Here is a 22,753-nt window from a genome sequence, read left to right as displayed (position 1 = left end):
GTATATGATAGCAAAGAAGGAAGCTAAAAAAGTAGTTCGAAACGTGAGGGCTAAGGTATATAAGAGGTTTATGACAAGTTGGATACCAAAGAAGGCGAGAAGGATATTTATAGGCTTGCAAAGATGAGAGATAGGAAATCGAGGAATTTGGGTATGGTTAGATGCATCAAAGATGAAACGCAAAGGGTTTTAGTCAAAGATAAGGATATTAAGGAGAGATGGAAAGATTATTTTGATAAGTTATTTAATGATAGTCATGCTCAAGATCTTAGAGACTTCTCCATTCATTTTCATGAGATAAATCGTGACTTCATGTGCAAGATTCAAAAGAAAGAAATTGCAGAGGCTTTAAAGAAAATGAAATCAAGAAGGGCAGTTGGCCCAGATGGTATACCTATCGAGGCTTGGAAATGCTTGGGAGAAAGGTTTAGAATGGTTGACAAATCTTTTTAACAAAATTTTGCGAACAAATAAGATGCCTAATGAGTGGAGGAAGAGTACTTTGGTGCCTCTATATAAGAATAAGGGTGATATGCAATATTGCACAAACTATCGTGGTATAAAACTCATGAGTCATACTATGAAACTTTGGGAGAGGGTGATTGAGTCTAGGTTGAGGAAGGTTGTCATGATATCGGAGAATCAATTTGGTTTATGCCTGGAAGATCAACTATGGAAGCTATACATCTTCTTAGACAACTTATTTAAAGATATAGAGAGAGGAACAAATATTTGCATATTGTTTTTATTGATTTAGAGAAGGCATACGATAGAGTACCTAGGGACGTTCTCTGGTGAACAATGATGAAGAAAGGTGTTTCTCTCAAGTACATTAGTATAATTAAAGATATGTATGAAGGAGTAGTAACCAATGTCCGCACTTGTGGAGGGGTGACAACCAATTTTCTGATAATGGTTGGGTTACATCAAGGATCTGCTTTAAGCCCTTTCCTATTTGCGATAGTGATGGATGAGCTTACGAGATCAATTCAAGAAAATGTACCGTGGTGTATGTTGTTTGCTGATGATATTGTTTTGATTGATGAGTCTAGAGCTGAGGCTAATGCTAAGTTAGAATTATGGAGACAAACATTGGAAGCTAGAGGTTTTAAGTTGAGTAAGAGTAAGACTGAATATATGGAATGTCGGTTTAGTAAACAACGAAATAGTGATGGGAGTGTAGTGAAGCTTGGTGAGCAAGAAATACCGGTGAATGATTATTTCAAATATTTGGGATCCATCATTCAAAAGTATGGAGAAATTGATGGAGATGTAAATCATAGGATAAAGGTTGGGTGGATGAAATGGAAAAATGCAACTGGAGTGCTGTGCGATCGTAGAATGCCATTGAGGTTGAAGGGAAAGTTTTATAGGACGACTATTAGACCCGCTTTACTATATGGTACAGAATGTTGGGCTTTCAAGATACATCATATTCAAAAAATGAGTGTAGCTGAGATGCAAATGCTTAGATGGATGTGTGGAAATACAATAAAAGATAAGATTCAGAACGAGGAGATACGTAAGAAGGTAGGTGTTGCACCCATTGAAAATAAGATGCGAGAAAATCGTTTACGGTGGTTTGGACATATTCGGCGAAGGCCTAATGATGCTTCAATTAGAAGGTTGGAGAAATGGGAAAATATATTAGTTAAAAGAGGTCGGGGTAGGCCTAGGAAGACTCAGATGAAGATGATAGGAAAGGATATGAATGCTTTGAACCTCACCGAGGACATGGCATTGGATAGAAATGATTGGAGGAAAAGGATTCATGTGGAAGACCCAAAATGAATTTCTTTTTTGGTTCATATCGCTGACCCCAATTGTTTTAAGATGAAGGCGTAGTTGTTGTTGTTGTTGATGTGAATGTTAATTATGATTTTTGGTTTTTTTTTTGTTCTTTTTTTTCTATTATCATTAAGTATGATTCTACTAATGAATGTTTGATTTTGGTTATCACTCATCAAATCCTTATATCTTTGATTTTTATTAAGATTTAAGTTTTTCAAATGACATTGAATATTTAATTATGTATTTTTGCATTTTTTTCAATCAATGATTAAACCTGTTTTGATGAATGCATGCTTGATTTTGGTTATAATTTTAACGCATTATTTATTTGTTTACAATTAACATATCTATGATGCTTGTTAAGATTTACCAATTGACAGGTTTTTACTAAGAATTTGTGCCCACTCTAGTTTAGATTCCTAGATAGGCCCAGGTACTAATCCATGCACTTAATCCTTCACAATCCCACTAATCACAAACCAAAACCAAAATCACCAACTTAAAAAAAAAAAGAAGAGAAATTTTGTTTAGCTGCCAATTTTTGGTTGCTAATTTATAAAATGGGTGTCACTTTTATGAAATTTCTGATATGTTTCACCTACTCACAACATCCATCGACTTGAGAAAGTTGATTTGATTTTGTTTCCGGGACCTTGAACAGAAAAATGTCTAAGGTACTATGGATGTCGTCCATCATGAAGATGAACGGCATAAAAAAACCAATAAAAATGAATGGTCATAACAAATAGCTGAAAAGTGAACGGTTGAAATTCATCCAAAGTTTCTGATGGGGTTTTGAATGCCATTCATTTTGATGATAGACGGCATCCAAGGTACCTTGACCTGATCATTGGCATTTCCCTGGATGAGTGTGGTGTCCATATTGAAAAGTGTTGAGATGTACAGATCAGCGTGCAGCAGAATAAAAAATGACCCCTTATTGTAATTTGACCTCTGGACCAATAAAAATACAAGAATAACTCGACAGGGCCCCACTTGATACATCCCCGACGTGTGAACTAGCAGCATCCTTATTGCCACGTGTCAAACAAGTGGATCATGTGGTGGGGGATATCCCGCCTTGCCTTCTTCCCTCCTCTTCCTCCGTCCACTCTTCCCCATTTCCCCTTAATTTCTCCTGTTTGGCAGGAGTCCCTAATTCCCCAGATATTCTACTCTGAGGAGAAAGGGAAATTCCGAGAGAGAGAGGGTTGGTGGTCGTCCGGCGCGTGCCATGGTCGATGGGGGCGAGGAGTCGAGGTTGTCGGGCCCGGCGACGGCCGAGGGGGCTCTGTCGTTCATATCTCGCGGGTGGCGCGAGGTGCGCGACGGGGCCGGCGCCGACCTGAGGTTGATGCGCGACCGCGCGAGCTCCTTCCGCTCCCTCGCTTCTTCCTTCGAGGAGGAGCTCGAGAACCTCCTCGCCCGCCCGCCCGCCGCCGTCGGCCTCGTCAAGCGCCTCGAGCCCAAGCTCTCCGAGCTCCGCCGCGCTTACTCCGCCCCGGACTTCTCCGTCGGGGTCCTCGGCAGGTGGGGCTCTGGCTCCCCCGGGTTCGATCTCTCTGGGCTGAAGACCGCGCTCAAGGTGGAGGATGAGGGCGGCAGCGCGATTGTGGAGGTGGACCGGAGGCCCGCGAGGTGGAGGAGGGTGGGGTTTAAGGGCGAGGCGCAGGGATCGCAGCTGGAGTGGGAGCCGATACGGAAGCTGAAGATGCGGTTGAAGGAGTTCGAGCACAAGGCGTCCTCGAGTAACCTTCCGGGGATCGAATTTGTCGAGAAGGTTCGCAAGGGCTTGGTGTGTAGCGTCCTTCGATCCAACCTCGTGTTATTTGTTTCCCTCTCTTCTTTTCTTTTTCTTCTTTGGGGTTAAGCTTCTTTGGTACTTGAATTTTGCGTTAAATTTATTTTGTTCCCCCCACCCCCCTTTCTTTTTCTTCTTTTGGGGTTGAGCTTCTTGATGTTTGAATTTTTCGTTAATTTTCTTTTATCCCCCCCTCTTTTTTCTGGTGTATAGTTTCATGCGATCCAACTTTGTACATGGGAACTGGTAGAAATCCTAGACACCTTTTATTGGAAAAGGAAAATTTTTCAAGCTTAGCATAGTATTTTGTTGGTGGACTTTATGAAGATCGTTATTATCTTCATTCTTCTTGGCACATTTAGCTCTGCCGCTCTTATAATGTTAACAATTGTATTGAGCGTTTCGGGGTCCTCCATAACCATCCTTTAAAAACAGGAACGAATCAAAGTACCAGTCACCATCTTCTCGTAATTAGCAGATAAGGAGTTAATGTCGTAGCAGAAGATATGAAACTATATTGCTGGAGAAGATATGACACTATGTTGCTGGAACTACTCTTATAAATGTTGACAAGCTCAGGGTTTGCAGTTCCTGCTTCACTATTTTTGATATCTATTTCTTTAGTCACTCTCGAATGATATACACAAACTTGTAATTATTATCATTTACTATTATTTGACGGTGCGACGTTATCCTTGTACTGAAATAAGTATTAATGTTTCTTACCATATTGAAGATCCAAATCTTTATTCGTGGAAGTGTTTTTGTAACATGAACACCATTAAATTTTAACTGTTTGGACACTTTTTTTATGGTAACTCGAAGAAAGTGTTATATGCATTAGTATTATTATTCTATGTGACTGTCATTGACATATAAATGTTCATCTTGCAGGAGTCAATCAACAAGGATATTCAAGAATCAAAGGTTGAGATCTTTAACTGACCTTGACCTTAATGTAGTTGCATCTTTCATTACCTCTGTTGAACTTTTGGTGGCCTTGGATAAATCAACTAAATCAAAGTGCATATGCACATTAATGCATTGATCTGACCTTAACCTGGTGCAACAAGGGGATTGATTGGGTTTCGGCATGGCTTGCATTTTTAGTGCAAGCTCAGCTGTACATATGGGTATATGGTGATTTTTGTGAAGTTTTCAATACAACTTAAAAAATATAAAGGGATACATATCTAATGAAATCAAGCATAAAGCAAACCATAATATGCATAAGCACAAGAACAAGTCCTACAAGGGACAATACAAATGCCAAAGGCAATACAAAAGCACCTAAGTATACAATGGCTACAAAAAGCCTAAATGTGCAAAAGCACAAGCTCACAAAGGGACAATACACAAGCCAATCAATGGCAAATACTTAAGATCATAAGAGGCACCAAAGCGCATAAACAAAAGAACACAAGAAAATAATAATCTTTATTGAGATAGAATGCTTAGAAAAGCTTTAACAAACAAGAGTGGGTTTGAACCCATTTATATAGACATTACAAGAGGCCATATAGTTGTTGGGATGCTCCTAACAGCTATAAATATAACCGTTGGGGAGATCCCAATAACTATATTGGACAAAGTCCAATATACCCTTATATAAGAGGGAAACGAGATATAAAAAAAATATACAAAGACAAAACAACCGCTAATTGACAATACTTATTACATGTGTACAAATGACTAAAATGCCCCTACATGGGCAAAACCTATTACAATCTATGTAACACAGACTCTTCTAACAGGGCATGTAAGAATTAACCACAGTTGCATTCAGCTGTCAAGGAATGAGAGGAAAGGGGGTAGAAGGAGAGAGAGAGAATGCTAAAAAAAGACAGCCACTTAAGAGATGGCTAGCCCTAATGCTTTATTATGCAACATATATTACAAAGGGTTTAAAATACAACCAAATAACATAGATGCTATTACATAAAGAAAACACTCTAAGAATAATAAGACGCATGAATATGGATTCGATCCAAATCCGATGACGTCAAAACACATTTTATCACCCTCCCTCAAGTTGTGCATGGTCATGGACCATGGACAACTTGTTCTTTAAGAAACAAAATTGATGTTTTGTTAGGCCTTTGGTGAATAAATCTGCAACTTGGCTTTCTGTACGAATGTGACGAGGCTCAATCTCTTTGTCTTCAACCTTCTCTTTGATGAAATGTTGATCTATCTCAATATGCTTTGTACGACCATGCTTTATATGATTATAAGCAATGTTAATAGCACTCTGATTGTCACACAACAAAAATGATTGTGAGATTCCTTTTTCAAGATCTGCAATAAGATGTCTGACCCATGTAGCTTCAGCTTTCCCAGCTGCCATAGACCTATATTCAGATTCAGTACTAGACTTGACAATGACTTTGTTTTCTGCTACTCTATGACACCAAATTTTTTTTTAATAAATATACAATATCCAGAAACACACCGCCTTTCATCCGGATCCTCAGCCCAATCCGCATCTGTATAAGTGATGATCTCATGTTCCTTATTGTCAATCCAATTTCTTTGATAAAGAAGACAATCACCAATAGTTCATTTCAAAAATCTTAAAATTCTTTTCATAGCTTCAACATGACCAATTCTTGGTTCATGCATGAATTGAGAAACTTGATTAACAAAATATACGATGTCTGGCCTGGTAAAGGTGAGATACTGAAGCATTCCAACGATACTCTGATATTTGGTCGGATCATCATATAAGTCTCCATCATTAGAACTTAGTTTTTGATGTAGAATACAAGGTGTGCTTAGGGGTTTACAATTAGACATAACTGCCTTGCTTAAAAGATCAAGAGTATATTTATGTTGAGTAAGAGTTAAAATATTATCTCTTCTATCCACCTTAACCCCAAGAAAATACTTTAAGTCACCAAGATCTTTCATCTTGAAATTTTGCATCAATAGTTCTTTCACAATTTGTATATGACTGTTAGTCCTGCATGTTAGAATTATGTCATCAACATAGATAAGTAAAAGAGTAGTGACATCCTTCTCCTTGAAAATAAAGAGAGAGTGATCAAGAGAGCATCTGCGAAAACTATAATTTTGAATTTTGAGAGAAAAACTCTCAAACTAAGAACAAGAGGCTTGCTTTAATCCATAAAGAGCTCTTTTCATTTTTCAGACATAATCCTTGGGTTCTCCTTCAGCGTATCCATGAGGTTGCTCTATAAAAACTTCATCATGTAAAAATGCATTTTTAACATCAAGCCAACTTAACTGCCAACCATAATCAACAACCAAAGATATAACAACCCGTATTGTTCCCATCTTAACAACAGGACTGAAAGTTTTATTATAGTCTTGCCCATATTCTTGTGTGAAACCACGTGCCACAAGTCTTGCTTTATATCTTTCAGGACATCTATAAGGTTTATACTTAATCTTTAAACTCATTTGCACCCAACAACATTTTTCTTTTCAGGTCTAGAAACAATTTTTCAGGTTTGACATTCATGAAGAGCTTCCATTTCTTCATTCATAGCCTTTATCCATTTATGCGATTTAATGACTTGATGAAAGTTAACAGGTTCATCATGCTTCTCTATCTAAGACATAAACAACTGAAAATCCATGGAAAAATTATTATAGCTGACCCATCTTTGAATAGGATGACGTACCCTTTTCGATATTCTCAAAGAAGATTGACTCATACCCTGCTCAACATTGTTCGTGACATTATCTCTTGCCCTTTTGACATAAACTTGACCAGAAAATCTTTGGAATTCTATAGGCACCTCATTTTCAAAAGGATGTGAAGGTTCGAGACATTGTTCATTTGAATTCAATTCTTCACAAAATGGCAGACGAGATCTCTTTTCACTCTCAAACAGTTCAACACTTAACCAGGGATCATAAACTTCAACATTTCGAGATGAGTTATGTTCTTGGATTAATGACATGCTCTTAAAATTCTGTTAATCAAAGACAATATTTCTGAAAATCTTGTTACGCTTGGTCACCGGATCATAACATCTGTACCCCTTATAATCATCCGCATATCCTACAGACTTGCACTTTATAGCTTTATCCTAAAATTTATTCCTTAGAGATTTGTCAATATGAACATAACAAACACAACCAAAGGTGCGCAAGTTGTTATAATCAGGATACTTTCCAAGAAGGATAAAATATGGGGACTTGTCTTCTAAAATTCCCATGGGCAGACAATTAATCACATGTACTGCAATATAAAAGGCTTCTGTACAAAGCAGTGTTGTGAAAAGCATTGAGGCGCAGCGAGGCGCTCCACCAAAAACCGAGGCGAGGCGTAAAGCGTAAGCCTCAAATAAATTTTTTGAAAACTTTAAAAAAATTATAAAAAAATATCTAAAAATATAAATAAATAAAGAAATGCTTTATTGATGGAATAACAACCAATAAGAAATAGAAAATATCAAATAAGTACTAAAAAATATGAGTTTAACATATAAAAGTAACTAAAAACTGATTATATAACTAGAAAATATATGAGATTAACCAAAAAAAGTTAAAATATACTAAGAAACTGATTACATAACTGAAATAACTGGAAAATATATGAGATTAACCTACAAAAGTTAAAATATATGAGATTATTCTAAAAAATATGAGATTATTCTAAAAAATATGAGATTAACATATAAAAGTAACTAAAAACAGATTACATAACTGGAAAATATATGAGATTAACCAACAAAAGTTAAAATATACTAAGAAACTGATTACATAACTGAAATAACTGGAAAATATATGAGATTAACCTACAAAAGTTAAAATATATGAGATTATTCTAAAAAATATGAGATTAACATATAAAAGTAACTCAAAAACTGATTACATAACTGGAAAATATATGAGATTAACCAACACAAGTTAAAATATATTAAGAAACTGATTATATAATTGAAATAACTGAAAAATATACGAGATTAATCAATAAAAGTTAAAATATAGTAATATACTAAGAAACTGATTATATAACTGAAATAACTGAAAAATATATGGGATTAACCTACAAAAATCTTATTGATCATGTCTCACAAATCTTGTTGTAAAAAAGATTTTTTTTTGCGCTTCAAGGCGTGTTTTTGATAACACTGGTGTTAAAATACATGTAATTCATATATATATATGTTTATATATATATGTAATTGTCTAAAATACCCGATAGGGGTATTTTAGTCATTTCACAAGTACCCGATAGGGGTACTTGTTATTCTTCTTTTATTTTTCCTTTTATTTTTTGTAATTTATATTTTTTTGTTTTTATGTTTTTTGCTCACACAAAAGGGGCCCCACCATGGAGTCGATGGGGTCCCCAACGGTCACATTTGTGACCGTTGGGGGCTCCCAACGACTACATGGGGAGCCCCTAGGTGGCTCTCCTTTTAAGGCCTTATGGCCATCCCCCCTCTCCTTCATTTGTGTATATATAGGGGTGAACCCCTCTTGTATTCTTCACTCTTGAGAGCTCTCTCTCTTTTTCAATAAGAGACATTTATATTTTTATGTTGTGTTGTCTCTTGTGGGTTTGTGTGTTAGCCCTTTTGTTTGTTCATTAGTGAATGTTGTAAGTGCTTAATGCACTCTTAGTTTTTCCTCATATTTCATTACATGGTATCAGAGCCTTGTGTATGCTCTTCTTCTTAATATAGCTAGTTGAGTAATTATATTATTGGTTTTTGTATCTCTTTTCGTTTGTTCTCTTGTGAGTGATTAAATGGAAGGGGAACAAAAGATTGATCTCTCCTTCAAGCTCAATGGCTCCAACTACATGATGTGGGCCGCCGCCATGGAGAACAACCTCAAAGGTAAAAAGCTTTGGGGATATGTTATGGGCACCATTCCGGAACCACAACTCCAACTCACTAAGATGGATGGTGATCAAGAGAAAGCTCTTGAAGGAAATGCTCGCATGAAGGCCATTGAAGATCACCAATCTAAAGTGGAAGATTGAGAAAGTAAGCATGCGAAGATTCTTGCTTGGTTCATGAACAATGTGGAGCTCAAAATTTGCGCCAACATTGCTAAGTTTCAGATGGCTAATGAAGCATGGTTCTTTATGAAAGGTATGTTTACTCAAAAAGACCTTGCTCGTCAATTCTTTCTTCAAGAAAATATCCGGACTATCAAGCAAGGAGAAATGAGTGTAAGAGACTACTATAGCACTCTTGGACCCTTATGTGATGAGTTATCTTTACTAGAACCAAAGTGGGTTTCTAGTGTGGATGTGGAACTAAGAAGAAAATAAATGGAAAAAGAACACTTTTTCCAATTTCTACACGGGCTTAGGCTCGAATATGAACAAGTTAGATCTTCCCTTCTTCATAGATCTAAGCCTCTTCCCTTGGAAGATGCCATAGCCGAAATATGTCAAGAAGAAACTCGTCTTGGCATGATTAAAGGAGGAGATGATGTTTTGGCCGTATCTAAACCCGACAATCATGTAAAAACCTATAAGCCTCCACACTTTGGAAGACAAAATAATTATAATGGCAACTATAGAAAAGCCATTTGCCAAGAACCGGATCACATAAGACCTAATTGCCCTAAGTTGAATGAAGCACCTAAAAACAAGGTTGCCTCCGTTGAAGAAGCTACTCAAAAGAAGGAGGGAACTATCAAAGGGAAGGAGTCTTTTTCTCTTGCCCATCTATCGGAAGCACTACAAACTCTACTCAAGATTCCATCAACCTCGGGTGCCGCCATAGCTTCTTCCTCTCCTCCAGGTATGTCTTCTTGGATCCTTGATTCTGGAGCTTCCTTTCATATGACTCCTCTTGAAAATGAGCTTTCCGATTTGTGTAATAACTCTAAAAACTCCTATGTTTCAACCGTCGATGATACATCTTTATAAGTAAAAAGTTTTGGAACCTTAAATTTTTCTAAAGATTTCTTTGTGCCAAACGTGAGAGTGGTACCTCAACTTAATTTAAATCTCCTCTCTGTTGCTCAAATATGTGATCATGGATGTGAAATCTCTTTCTCAACTACAGATTGCTCTATACAAGATCTCCGGTCCGGGAAGCAGATTGGGCAAGGCCATAGGAGGGGAGATCTCTATTACATGAGGAACTTGAAACTTCCCACCAACTCTTTTTGTAACCATGTCCAAGATAAAAATATTGAAATTTGGCATCAAAGACTTGGACATCCAAGTTTCTCAAAAATGTACTCCTTTCCATTTGGAAAGAAATTTTGTAATGAGAAACATTTTGTTTGCAAGAGTTGTATTTTTGGCAAAATGAAATCCACCCCATTTCCAAATCGAACCTTTGTGTCCAAAAGACCTTTTGAGTTAGTCCATTTCGACGTTTGGGGTCCTTCCCCGGTCATGTCTAAAGGAGGATACTCCTATTACGTTACTTTCATTGATGACTACATTAGATATGTGTGGATCTACTTTCTCAATTTAAAATCCGAAGTCTTTGACTTCTTCAAAAAATTTCATATGATAGTCAAAAATCAATTTTCAAGTAATATCTCTACTCTTAGATCCGATTCAGGTGGAGAATATCTATCAAATGAATTTCAAAATTATTTAGAAATAAATGAAATTTGTCATCAAAGATCGTGTCCTAGGACTCCTCAACAAAATGGTTTAGCCGAAAGAAAGCATAGCTATGTCACATGGGTGCGGGTGCGACACGGGTGCGGCGCAATTTCAAAAATTTTGGACACGGGGACTCGGCTATATATATATTAAAAAAAAAATAAAAAAATATATATATATATATATATATATATAAGACTCGGTCAAAGTTGTGCCCATTAGGGGACAGGTGATGAGTTGTGAAGGCATTCTGTACACTTTCTTCATACAGGAATAATTCACTTTTGGGCACTTTCTTCATACACTGTAATAATTCACTTTCTTCATATAGGACAAAACCACAAAAACTTGAGTTGTGCCCATTCTGTACTTAAAACTTGAAAGTGTACAGGTTTTTTAGTTGTGATGGGATTTTTTCCTTACAGCTGTAGTCCAGAAAATTTTTAAAAAAAAATTTCAAATTTTTTTTTTTTCAAAAAATGGACCAAAATGACCCTGGGTGCGTTGACCGCACCCAGGGTCGGGTTGACCGAGTCCGAGCCGCACCCGTGTCCGCACCCGTGTCGGTGCGTGTCGACGCGGGTGCGGCGACCTTGGAGCCGAGTCCGTGTGACATAGAAGCATAGACACATCATGAAAACCACTAGGACACTCTTTATTTCCAAAGAAATTTCAAAGAGTTATTGGGCCGAAGCGGCCTTAACCTCAACTTACTTGATAAATAGAATGATATCTTCATCCTTACAAAATACATCTCCATATGAAAAACTATTTGAAAGAACACCCGATTTCAATAGATTAAGAATTTTCGGGTGTAAATGTTTTGTCCTTACTCATAAAAGAGACAAATTATCTCCTAAAGCTATTGAATGTGTTTTCTTAGGATATGGAGAAAATAAAAAAGGTTTTAGATGTTTTGACTTGAAAAATAACAAACTCTATGTATCCAAAGATGTAACCTTTTTGGAAAATGAAAATTGTTTTATGAAAACTAAAGATATTGACGAAAGTGAATATGCTTTCTTATTTGATCTTCTTTCCCAAGAAGATGAGACTCCTCAAGAAGAGAAAATCTCTAATGAGTCGTTGAATGACCTAGAGGATGTTCCTCTTGACAATATTGAAGATGAAAGTGATAGACCAATCCAAACCTATGTTAGGCGTGGTCAACAAGCTCAAATGAGCGCCTTAGAAAAATACTCTCAAGGGTCCAACATAGAAGAATCTTCTTTAGGGAGATCCTGCCGAATCTCCAATCCTCCTAATAGGTTTGTTTCCTATAAGTCCTTAACTCCAAGATATAGAGCATGTCTAATTGCATTACACTCATTTCATGAACCTTCACATTATAATGAAGCCAGAAACATTCCCCAATGGATTGAAGACATGGACTTAGAACTTAGTGCCCTTGAAAAGGTAAAAACTTGAGAAATAACTTCATTACCCACTGGAAAAAGATCGATTGGATGTAGATGGGTCTTCAAAATTAAAACTAAAAGTGATGGTTCATTAGAACGCTATAAAGCCCGATTAGTAGCAAAAGGATATGCTCAGAAATATGGTATAGATTATGAAGAAACTTTTCCACCCGTAGCTAGGATGACCAATGTTAGGACTCTTATCGCCGTGACATCAGTTAAAAAATGGCCTATCTATCAACTAGATGTTAAGAATGCTTTCCTAAATGGCGAATTAAATGAAGAAGTTTATATGGATCCTCCACCAGGAGTGTGTATTGGTAAAGATAAAATTCTCAAACTTAAGAAGGCATTATATGGTTTAAAACAAGCCCCAAAGACTTGGCATGATAGATTTAGTAATGTAATGATAAATTTGAATTTTCGTTCATGTTATACTGACATTGCTTTGTTTGTGAAAAGTGCATGGTCTTCAATAGTTATTTTACTACTTTATGTTGATGATATGATCATCACTGGAAGTGATGAGCAAGGCATTAATGATATTAAGAAGGTTTTGAAAGAAAATTTTGACATGTCTGACCTTGGTTTCTTAAGATATTTTTTAGGGATTGAAGTAGCGTACTCTCCTCGAGGGTACATTCTCTCTCAGATGAAACTTGCTGCTGACATCTGTTCCAAATCTGGTATCTCCGATGATAAGAAGACAGAAACCCTAGAAGTCATCAATGCAAAATTAAGGTTGGAAGATGAAACACCTCTCGAGGATCCTACTCCCTACCGACAACTTGTTGGGTCTCTAACCTACTTATTCATCACTCGGCCAGACATAGCTCATGCTGTCCACTCTGTCAGTCAGTTTAAACATGCTTCTACAACCGTGCACATGAGTGCAGTCTTAAGGATCGTCAGATATATCAAAAACACCATAACTAAGTGAGTTTTTCTTTCCTCTGCCTCGTCACTTGATTTAATTGCTTATACTGATGCTGATTGTGGAGGAAATCCCAATGACCGGATCTCAACTACGAGATTTTGTGTTTTCTTAGGTGACTCTATGATTTCTTGGAGATGCAAGAAGCAGCATAAAGTATCCTTGTCCTCAACGGAAGCGGAATATCGTGCTATGACCACTACAACCATGGAACTTGTGTGGCTAAGAAGTCTCCTCAGTGATATGGGCATTGTCATCTCCACTCCTTCGAAGATGTGTTGTGACAACAAAAGCGCAATCTATATTGCAAGCAATCACACCTTCCATGAGCGTACTAAGCATATTGAGATGGACTGGCATTACGTACGTGATGAATACCTAAGAGGAACCATAGCACTACCTTACGTCACATCTGAGTACCAGTTGACAGACTTCTTCACTAAGGCCCTTGCTGCTCCTCGTTTTTTGTTTCTCCTTAACAAACTTTCGGTTATATCCCCGTAAAGCTTGAGGGAGGGTGTTAAAATACATGTAATTCATATATATATGTTTATATATATATATGTAATTGTCTAAAATACCCGATAGGGGTATTTTAGTCATTTCACAAGTACCCGATAGGGGTACTTGTTATTCTTCTTTTATTTTCCCTTTTATTTTTTGTAATTTATATTTTTTTGTTTTTATGTTTTTTGCTCACACAAAAGGGGCCCCACCATGGAGTCGATGGGGCCCCCAACGGTCACATTTGTGACCGTTGGGGGCTCCCAACGACTACATGGGGAGCCCCTAGGTGGCTCTCCTTTTAAGGCCTTATTGCCATCCCCCCTCTCCTTCATTTGTGTATATATAGGGGTGAACCCCTCTTGTATTCTTCACTCTTGAGAGCTCTCTCTCTTTTTCAATAAGAGACATTTATATTTTTATGTTGTGTTGTCTCTTGTGGGTTTGGGTGTTAGCCCTTTTGTTTGTTCATTAGTGAATGTTGTAAGTGCTTAATGCACTCTTAGTTTTTCCGCATATTTCATTACAACTGGTCCAAAAATTAATAAGAAATTTACTATCATGAAGCATACTCATGGCACTATCAACGATATGTCGATGTTTTCTTTCCGCCACTCTATTCTGTTGAGGAGTGTGTGGACATGACACACGCCTACTTATCCCATTATTTCGAAGAAAATCAACAGTCATTTAAAGAATATTCACTTCGACTATCATATTGGAAATACACAACATTGGAAGAGAAACGATTCTTAACAAGGGCACAAAAATCTTGAAACAATATAAAGACTTTGGACTTATGTTTCATGAAATATATCCAGGCGAAACGAGAATAACTGTCAATGAATAAAACATAATATTGACTTCTTGATGAAGAACATACAGGAGATGACCCCATACATCAGAATACACAATTTCAAAAGCTTTTGATGCTTTTCCATTAACCAGATTAAAAGGAAGAACATGACTCTTACATAACTGACAACTTGGACATTTTTTAACATCTAGGACAGAATTTGAACAAGACTCTGAAATCAAATTTTCTGACACGTTTCTTAATAAAACCATGACTACAATGACCCAAATGACTGTGCCACAAATTTGGCTTATTATAATGAGAAAGACTAAAAACATCTCTATGACAAGACTTGAGACTCTGAAATGTTGGTGCCAAAAAAAGTGACTTCAAGGCAGAAGAAGAATGAGAAGTTAGATCCGCCTTGAAGATAGACATTTTCTTCGTCACTCTCCTTCAACGAATGTCTTCTTCGTTTGAAGATCCTTAACATACACAAGAATAAATTCAACAACAAAATTTGTATCATCAATAAGTTTAGATACATAAACAATATTCTTTTTAATATTGGGAGCAAAAAGAACATTGGAGAGGTTAAGAGAAGTACTAGACAAAGGAATTTGCACACTTTCAACATGAGAAATGTGATGATGTGTTCCATCTCCAGTGACTATACTACCTTTTCCAAAATAGGAAGATAAATTTGAGAGCTTATCATCATTTTCTATAACATGAGTGGCTGCTCTAGAATCTACACATCATTCTCCTTGATCATTTTGCTTAATAATCATTTGTGATAAAGCTGCAAGCAAAAGTTGTTGCATATCTCCAGAATATCTCTGTCCATCAGATTCTCTTTTGCTTCCCTGATTTATTACTCTTTCATTTGTTTTGAGGATTAAACCAATAGTCAGCTTTCACATGTCCTTTCTTATTACACTGAAAACATGTAGGCACTCTTTTCTGATTTTCTGTATTGAAAAATCCATGCTTGGAGTAGGGAGAATTCTACGACCTTCTTGACCAAAGGGTCCTCGACCTCTACTATTTTGAAGGCTACTACTTTCACGTCCAAAACCATGAGATATATCTGATGCCAAAACATTATGTGTTTATGCATGTTCACTACCTTCCGTCAAATGTTTTATGCTCATTTCATACCGAAGAAGTTTAGCTTGAAGATCCTCAAAACTGAGTGACACAGGTAGAACCAATAAAGAAGTGGAATGAACATGATATTCTAGACCCAGTCCATTGAGAGTTTGCTGCACTTTTTCCTTGTCAGAAACAATACATCCAACAATAGCAAACTGATCTATAACAGATTTCACCTTGTTTAAAAATTCCATGACTGACATTGAGTCCTTTTTAAGAGTCTCAAACTCCCTTTTTAGAAATAAAATCCTTGCCTCTGAAATATGAGAATAGGTTTGCTCAAGTTTGTTCCATAATTGTCTAGCAGTGCAATTGATGCAGAGCAGGATCGACCCAGATCCATACAGCCTGACCCAGGCAGGGGACCAGACCTGCACGATGGGACCGAGGATCGGACCCAAGTAGTGGATCCGACCCAAATCGCGGTACAAAGATGCAGGGCTGATGTACCCCTGCATACCTACTCCAGACGAGCACAGGCCTGTGCGTCCCAGATCTAGCAACAAAGAGGAGTCATCTCGGGTCCAGGGCCGGACCCGAGACCCGAGACCCGAGACCCGAATCCAGTTGCACACTTTAAATACCCTATTCTAGGGTTGCATGTGGGGGAGAATATTGGATTTCTGAGCTTTCTGTCCTCTGTCTCGTTCAGCTACAGTCTTCTTTCTTTATTTTGTTTTGTTTTTCTTTCATTTCAGCCGCAAGTTTTCGTTTTGCTATTTACTGTCTTCATTCATGATAGCCCTTATCGGTTTCATTATAAACTGTTGATCGGATCGATTCATCCGATCCCTTGTTTAACGTTTTCATTGAGTTATCTGTTGCTGCACGACTGATCGTGCCTTGGAAGATTAGCATTCAACGTCAGCCCCTAATGTGACAGTGTCGATTCCCTCGTTGCATCAAAGTGGTATCAGAGCTCCAGGCCTCCTCCTTGGTCAACGACATGGCATAAGAGGCGAGAAACGATCCTACAAGCGGGAAGGAGCACGAAGAAACCGACAACGAAGATCCAATGATGCATATGATTGACATGATGACCAAGATCCAAGAAAGTATGCTACGCATAAGTAAGGACGTAGCTGGCATGTCGAAACGATCAGATGGAATCGAAGATCGAATCATGGTCATCGAGTCGTTCGGGGAGGCGCATGCGGCTTCTATGCTGAAAACGGGTGCATGATTGGATGACGGTACAAGCAGTCAAGTAGATGATACTGCAGCCGAACTGGGTTAACTGATCTCTCGAGGTCGCACCACCGCCCCACATCTGGTACCTTCTCTAACGACGGACTCTGTCACGACTGCTAATCAGACCGTCGGTGCTTGCCAGCCAAACCAAGGAGCCCTGGCCGTGTCTCCCAGCGTCAGCTCGGGTGCGCAGGACTGGTCTCGTGCTACAATGCCAGTGCCGCAGTCCGGGCATGGTTTGCAAGGCCCTAGCGTGGCTGCTGGCGCAATTGCGTTAGCTCGAGCAGGGATTGAGCAAGACCAGAAATTGATAAAAAGATTGGTCGATTCTTTTACTCAAGCTTAATTCTTTTTAATGTAGCTAGAAGTCCATACTGGAAAGATATGATTACATCTTTGGCTAACTATAATTTGAGTGGTTATGTGCCTCTTAGTTCAGAAAAACTAAGAACAGTCCTTCTTGTAGAGGAAAAAAATAGAATTGAAGACTTGTTAGAGACTCAAAAATTTGCATGGAAACGACATGGAGTGTCGATTGTTTCTGATGGGTGGACTGATATACAAAGGCGACCACTGATAAACTTCATTGCTTACTCAATGGGACAATCTTTTTGAAGACTGATGATGCATCTGGAGAGTATAAAGATGTTGAATATTTAAAGAGATTATTTGTCGAAGTGATAAAAGAAGTGGGTGAAGAAAATGTGGTGCAAATCATTACTGACAATGCTCCAGTTTGCAGTCGTGCAGGAATGAATTTGGCAAGTGAAGATACATATTCACATATTTTTTGCACTCCTTGTGCAACATACAGTTTAAATTTGACACTTAAGAGTATATGCAATCCATCAAAAGATGATGCACATGCACGTGAAATGTGTTTATGGATTAAGAAAATAGAACATGATGTTCGAAATATTAGAAATTTTGTTGTAAACCATCATCATGCCCTTTCTATATTTAATAGGCATTCTGATCTCAAGTGACTAAAAGTTGTTGAAACTCATTTTGCTTCTCTCATTGTTATGATGAAAACAATTAAGTAACTCAAGAATGCATTGATGATGATGGTGGTTGATCAAGATTGAGATTTTTATCGTACTAAAGATGATGTCAATGCTCAAACTATCAAAAACTGCATCTGTGATGATTTTTGTTGGGATAAAATTACATATTTTGTTGAATTTATAGAGCCTATTTGGGAAATGTTAAAAGAAGTTGACAGAGATGTACCTGTGCTTCATAGAATTTATGAAATGTGGGACAATATGATTGAAAAAGTTCAACGTATCATTTTTAAACATGAGAAGAAAGATATTGCACTTGCTGATTCAAAATTTTACAATCATGTACATTCAGTTTTAGTGAGAAGATGAGATAAAAGCAATACACCTTTGCATTGCATGACACACTCTCCCAATCCAAAATACTATGCAAAAAAATTGTTAACAGGTGTTAGTCGTGTTTCTCCAAATGAAGATCCTGTGATATCAAGAAATAAAATGATATGTTTGGAAAGGCTTTTTAATGATCCTCACATGTTTAAGGTTGTAAATAGTGAGTTTGGAAAGTTTTCTACTGGGAGATTTGATTCTTTAGCAGCACTCGTGGCAAGGGACGAGGAAGATCCCCTTAATTGGTGGGCAACATATGAATCAGAGACACCAAATCTGCAACGTCTTGCAATGAAGTTGTTATCCTAACCTGCTACATCATCTTATTATGAAAGAAATTGGAGTACATATGCTCAAATTCACAATATTAAAAGAAACAAACTCACTAGTAAAAGAGCAGAGGATTTGGTTTATGTTTACTCTAATCTACGATTAATTTCTCGCCGCACCAAAGAAGAGTATAGGTACTTTTTTTTCTTTGTATTTAAATATTTGTATTCAAAGTTTTAAGTAGATACTAATATAATCATTTTTTGATGCAGTTGTGGACCATCCATGAATTGGGATGTAAATCCAGAAGATTTTGACTTGGAGGGAGAACATAATTTGCATACTCTCAACATGGACTACCTCGATCCTGTTCTTCCCTCTAATTCAGACGATGAGGCAGATTTATGATAAGTTTTATTGTTTATCAGACTTACAAGCTTCTTTATGTGTTATATTTTGGTAAGTTTGTGTTGTTAAGAATTGCTTTTTTATTTTTGCTTTAAAATTTACAATCTTTATGTGTTAATTTATTGTAATATATATATATAGCCGAGTCCCCATGTCTGAATTTTTTGAAATTGCGCCGCACTTGTGTCGCACACGCACCCATGTGACATAGTGCCAAACATTTATATCTTTATGTTGGGCAATGTTACAAAAAGAAGTTTTTGGAACTTGAAGAGACTCCATAAAATAGAGGTCACCCTTCATAGAGCCTTCTCCAATCAACTTTCCGGACTGGCGATCCTGTATCCAACATTTATGTGATGAGAATTTTATATCACATCCAAGATCCGAAAGTTGAAAGACAGAAAGAGTTCAAATTTAATTTTGGAATAAATCTAACTTTGGGAACAAAAAAACCTTGTTTTTTAAAATCTCCAATTCCTTTAATTTCAAGAGAAACCCCATCCGCAGTAGAGACAAAGGATGGTGAGTGATTTTTAGAATAGTTGGTCAATGTAAAAGCATTTGGAGTCATATGAAAGGGTGCATCTAAGTCTAAAAGCCAAAGAATTTTACCTGGAGGAGAGAAAGAGGACGCATCGGCTCCAGAAATAGATCCCTTGAGGAGTGGTTGAAGAACTTCAATAATTTGATTTATAGATAGATTGGCATTGTTGGAGGAAGACGACGTCTCCTCTCTGAAGGTTGTCGACATTGCCGCCATCTTTTTCCACTTGGGACACACTGGTTTTATGTACCCTGGTTCTTTACAAAAATGACACACGATTTTACTATAGTCTCTTCTTCCATATTGTTCGTTATTTTCTCTTCCTCCTTGATTCTTGTTGAAGTGGGGAGGTTTATAAGGTTTAACATTGCTTCCTGGTCTAGATACAACGTAAGCTCCCTCATCCTCGTTTTTAGAGGGGACGACCAAAACATTTTGATTGGTTTTATTCATTTTCAATCTAGTCTTTTCTCCACTTAATTTGGTAAGAACATCTTCTAAAGGCGGAGAAGAAAAAGAAGATAAAAGAGAGGATCTAGATTGTTCGAATTTGGGTCTAAGCCCATTTAGGAAATTAAAAAAGTGATCCTCTTGAAGTTGTTTTTGCCTTAGTTCGATTGCCTCTCCACTCTATTTAGGTTCGAGGATAGCAAGTTCATCCCATATAGCGGACAATTTGGCAAAATACTCTAACCGACATCTCTCCTTGTTGTAGAGTCAAAACCTTTTTTTGGAGGTAATACTTATGGGACAAGTCTCTTGACGTATACATTCGTTCAAGATACTCCCATACTTAATATGCCTTCTTGAATTTCAATAAATTGGCATTAATCTTGGTTTCTATCGAAGAGAAAAACCACGAAAGGATTTTATAGTTTTTCATCTTCCACTCTTCATGCCTTTTATTGTATTCTTCAAACGCCTTTTCTCTTTCTTCACCGTCAAGGACCTTAATCTCTCCTTTCTCAATGATAGTAATTTTAGGTTCGGGTTCGGGAATAGTTCCCTGAACATATCCCCAAAGACCCTTACCTTTGATATGAGCCTCTATATTTTCGGCTCATACATGATAATTAGATCCATTTAATTTGAAGCCAAGAGAGAAGTGTGAGTCCTTTTCACCCATTAGAGAGAAGAAAAAGAGAAAGAGATGCATACCACAATGAGATATAAGGTCCTACTTGAGGTAGGATGCCTCTAAAATATTTAATGAAGAAACGAGTCTTCACCCCAATCACCCAAACTTGATGGCATGCTTTTCGAGGCACCCAATAGAGAGAACAAAACACACAATCTTCTTTTCTCCCCAACCAAGCTTTGATACCATGTAAAAATATCTTCAAAGATGTGCACTACAAGCACAAGCTCCACAAAGGGATAGTGTACAAAGACACACCAAGAACACTTGAATAAAAAGTACACAAAGGTACAAAGATAACACTTGAAATGCAAAAGATTGAATCTATTGAGCAAAGGTGAGCACAAAGGCTCCCAAAAGAATGAATACAATTAGAGGGGACACGCCCCTATTTATAATACAAGAAGAGACCAAAAGGAGGGGGTCCTACTAGACGTTGGAGTCCCTCCAACGGTTAGAAATCTAACCGTTGGTGGGGGGTCCAACGTCTCCCCCTCCTTTGACTTTTAGTCAAAAAGGTGAAAAAGAAAAGAAAGAAAAAGGAAGAAAGAAAAGAGAAAAAGAAAAAGGAAAAAGGAAAAAGGAAAGAGAGAAAAGAAGAAAATGAAGAAAAATTACATGCACATTCACAAGGGTGAATATGCGTAAAATAGGAAATGACAGAAATGCCCCTAGGGAATATATATATATATATATAAATATATGTATACATGATATAATTTAACAATACCATGTAATGGAATCAAGCCGAAGGCAAACTATAATGTGCATAAGCACAAGAACAAGTCCTACAAGGGACAATACAAATTTCAAAGGCAATACAAAAGCACCTAAGTGCATACAATGGCTACAAAGAGCCTAATTGTGCACAAACACAAGTCCATAAAGGGACAATACAATCAATGATAAATACATGAGATCATAAGAGGCACCAAAGAGCATACACAAAAGAACACAAAAAACATAAAAAAATAATGATCTTTATTGAGATAGAATGCTTAGAAAAACATTAACAAACAATAGTGGGTTTTAACCCATTTATATAGACATTACAAGAGACCATATAGTTGGAATGCTCCTAACGGCTATAAATATAGCCATTGGGGAGATCCCAATGACTATATTGGACAAACTCTCATATAAAAGTGAAAAGACAAAGGATATAAAAAATGTACAAAGACGAAACAGCCCTTAATGGGCAGTACTTATTGCATGTGTACAAATGACCAAAATGCCCTGACATGGGAAAACCTATTATAATAAAAAAAAGTATAATATATACATATACACTCATATATGAATATATATATTATATATAAATCAATACATTTTAACAACATAATGGAGTGTTCGTATGACATAGACACTCAGGGATGTGGTTGGGGCTGGAAAAAAACAAAAAAATGGTACATTCTTGGTTTTGTTTGACTAAAGAGGGCATAGATCTTCCTGATGATAAATTGCCACTATTTTCCTCATGGTTGATCAAGTTGTGAACAAAAATAGATTTATAAAATACTAACCTACAAACTACCATGTATGCATGCATTCATCTCTGCCTGTGCAATACAATAAAATTTCATTGTCCTTGTATAGTTTGCTGTTTAAATGTGCCACTTTTTCATGTTAGGTGCATGAATTCATTCGTTTCCTAATTGTTGTAGGAAGTAGCTCCATTGGATGTTCCTGAGCTTTTGGCTTATTTAGTCAAGCAATCTGAACCGTTGTTTGATCAACTTGGTTTAAGACAAGGTGAGTAAACAGTTTGCATTTTTATTGCTGAATTATTCCACAAAGCATATTTTCTAGAGGTCTTGAAAAAAACTTTATCACTTTTGTTCTTTA

At 37.1% G+C, this 22,753-nt stretch overlaps 1 protein-coding gene across 1 annotated transcript in view; it reads left to right on the top strand.

Moving 5' to 3' along the window:
• The first annotated feature begins 2,924 nt into the window (after positions 1–2,924).
• Positions 2,925–22,753, top strand: part of LOC149848647 (digalactosyldiacylglycerol synthase 1, chloroplastic-like) — a 54,340-nt gene continuing 34,511 nt past the window's right edge. The window contains exons 1-3 of the mRNA XM_089996663.1: positions 2,925–3,586; positions 4,487–4,519; positions 22,573–22,660. Of these exons, the coding sequence (XP_089852789.1) occupies positions 3,026–3,586; positions 4,487–4,519; positions 22,573–22,660 (682 nt within the window). The 5' untranslated portion in view covers positions 2,925–3,025. The remainder of the gene's footprint in view (positions 3,587–4,486; positions 4,520–22,572; positions 22,661–22,753) is intronic.

The sequence above is a fragment of the Nuphar pumila genome, chromosome 1 (genome assembly GCF_984573655.1).
Source record: "Nuphar pumila chromosome 1, dmNupPumi1.hap1.1, whole genome shotgun sequence".
Lineage (NCBI taxonomy): Eukaryota > Viridiplantae > Streptophyta > Magnoliopsida > Nymphaeales > Nymphaeaceae > Nuphar > Nuphar pumila.
Note: the sequence above shows the minus strand (reverse complement) of the source record. Positions and strands in the feature narration are given on the sequence as shown.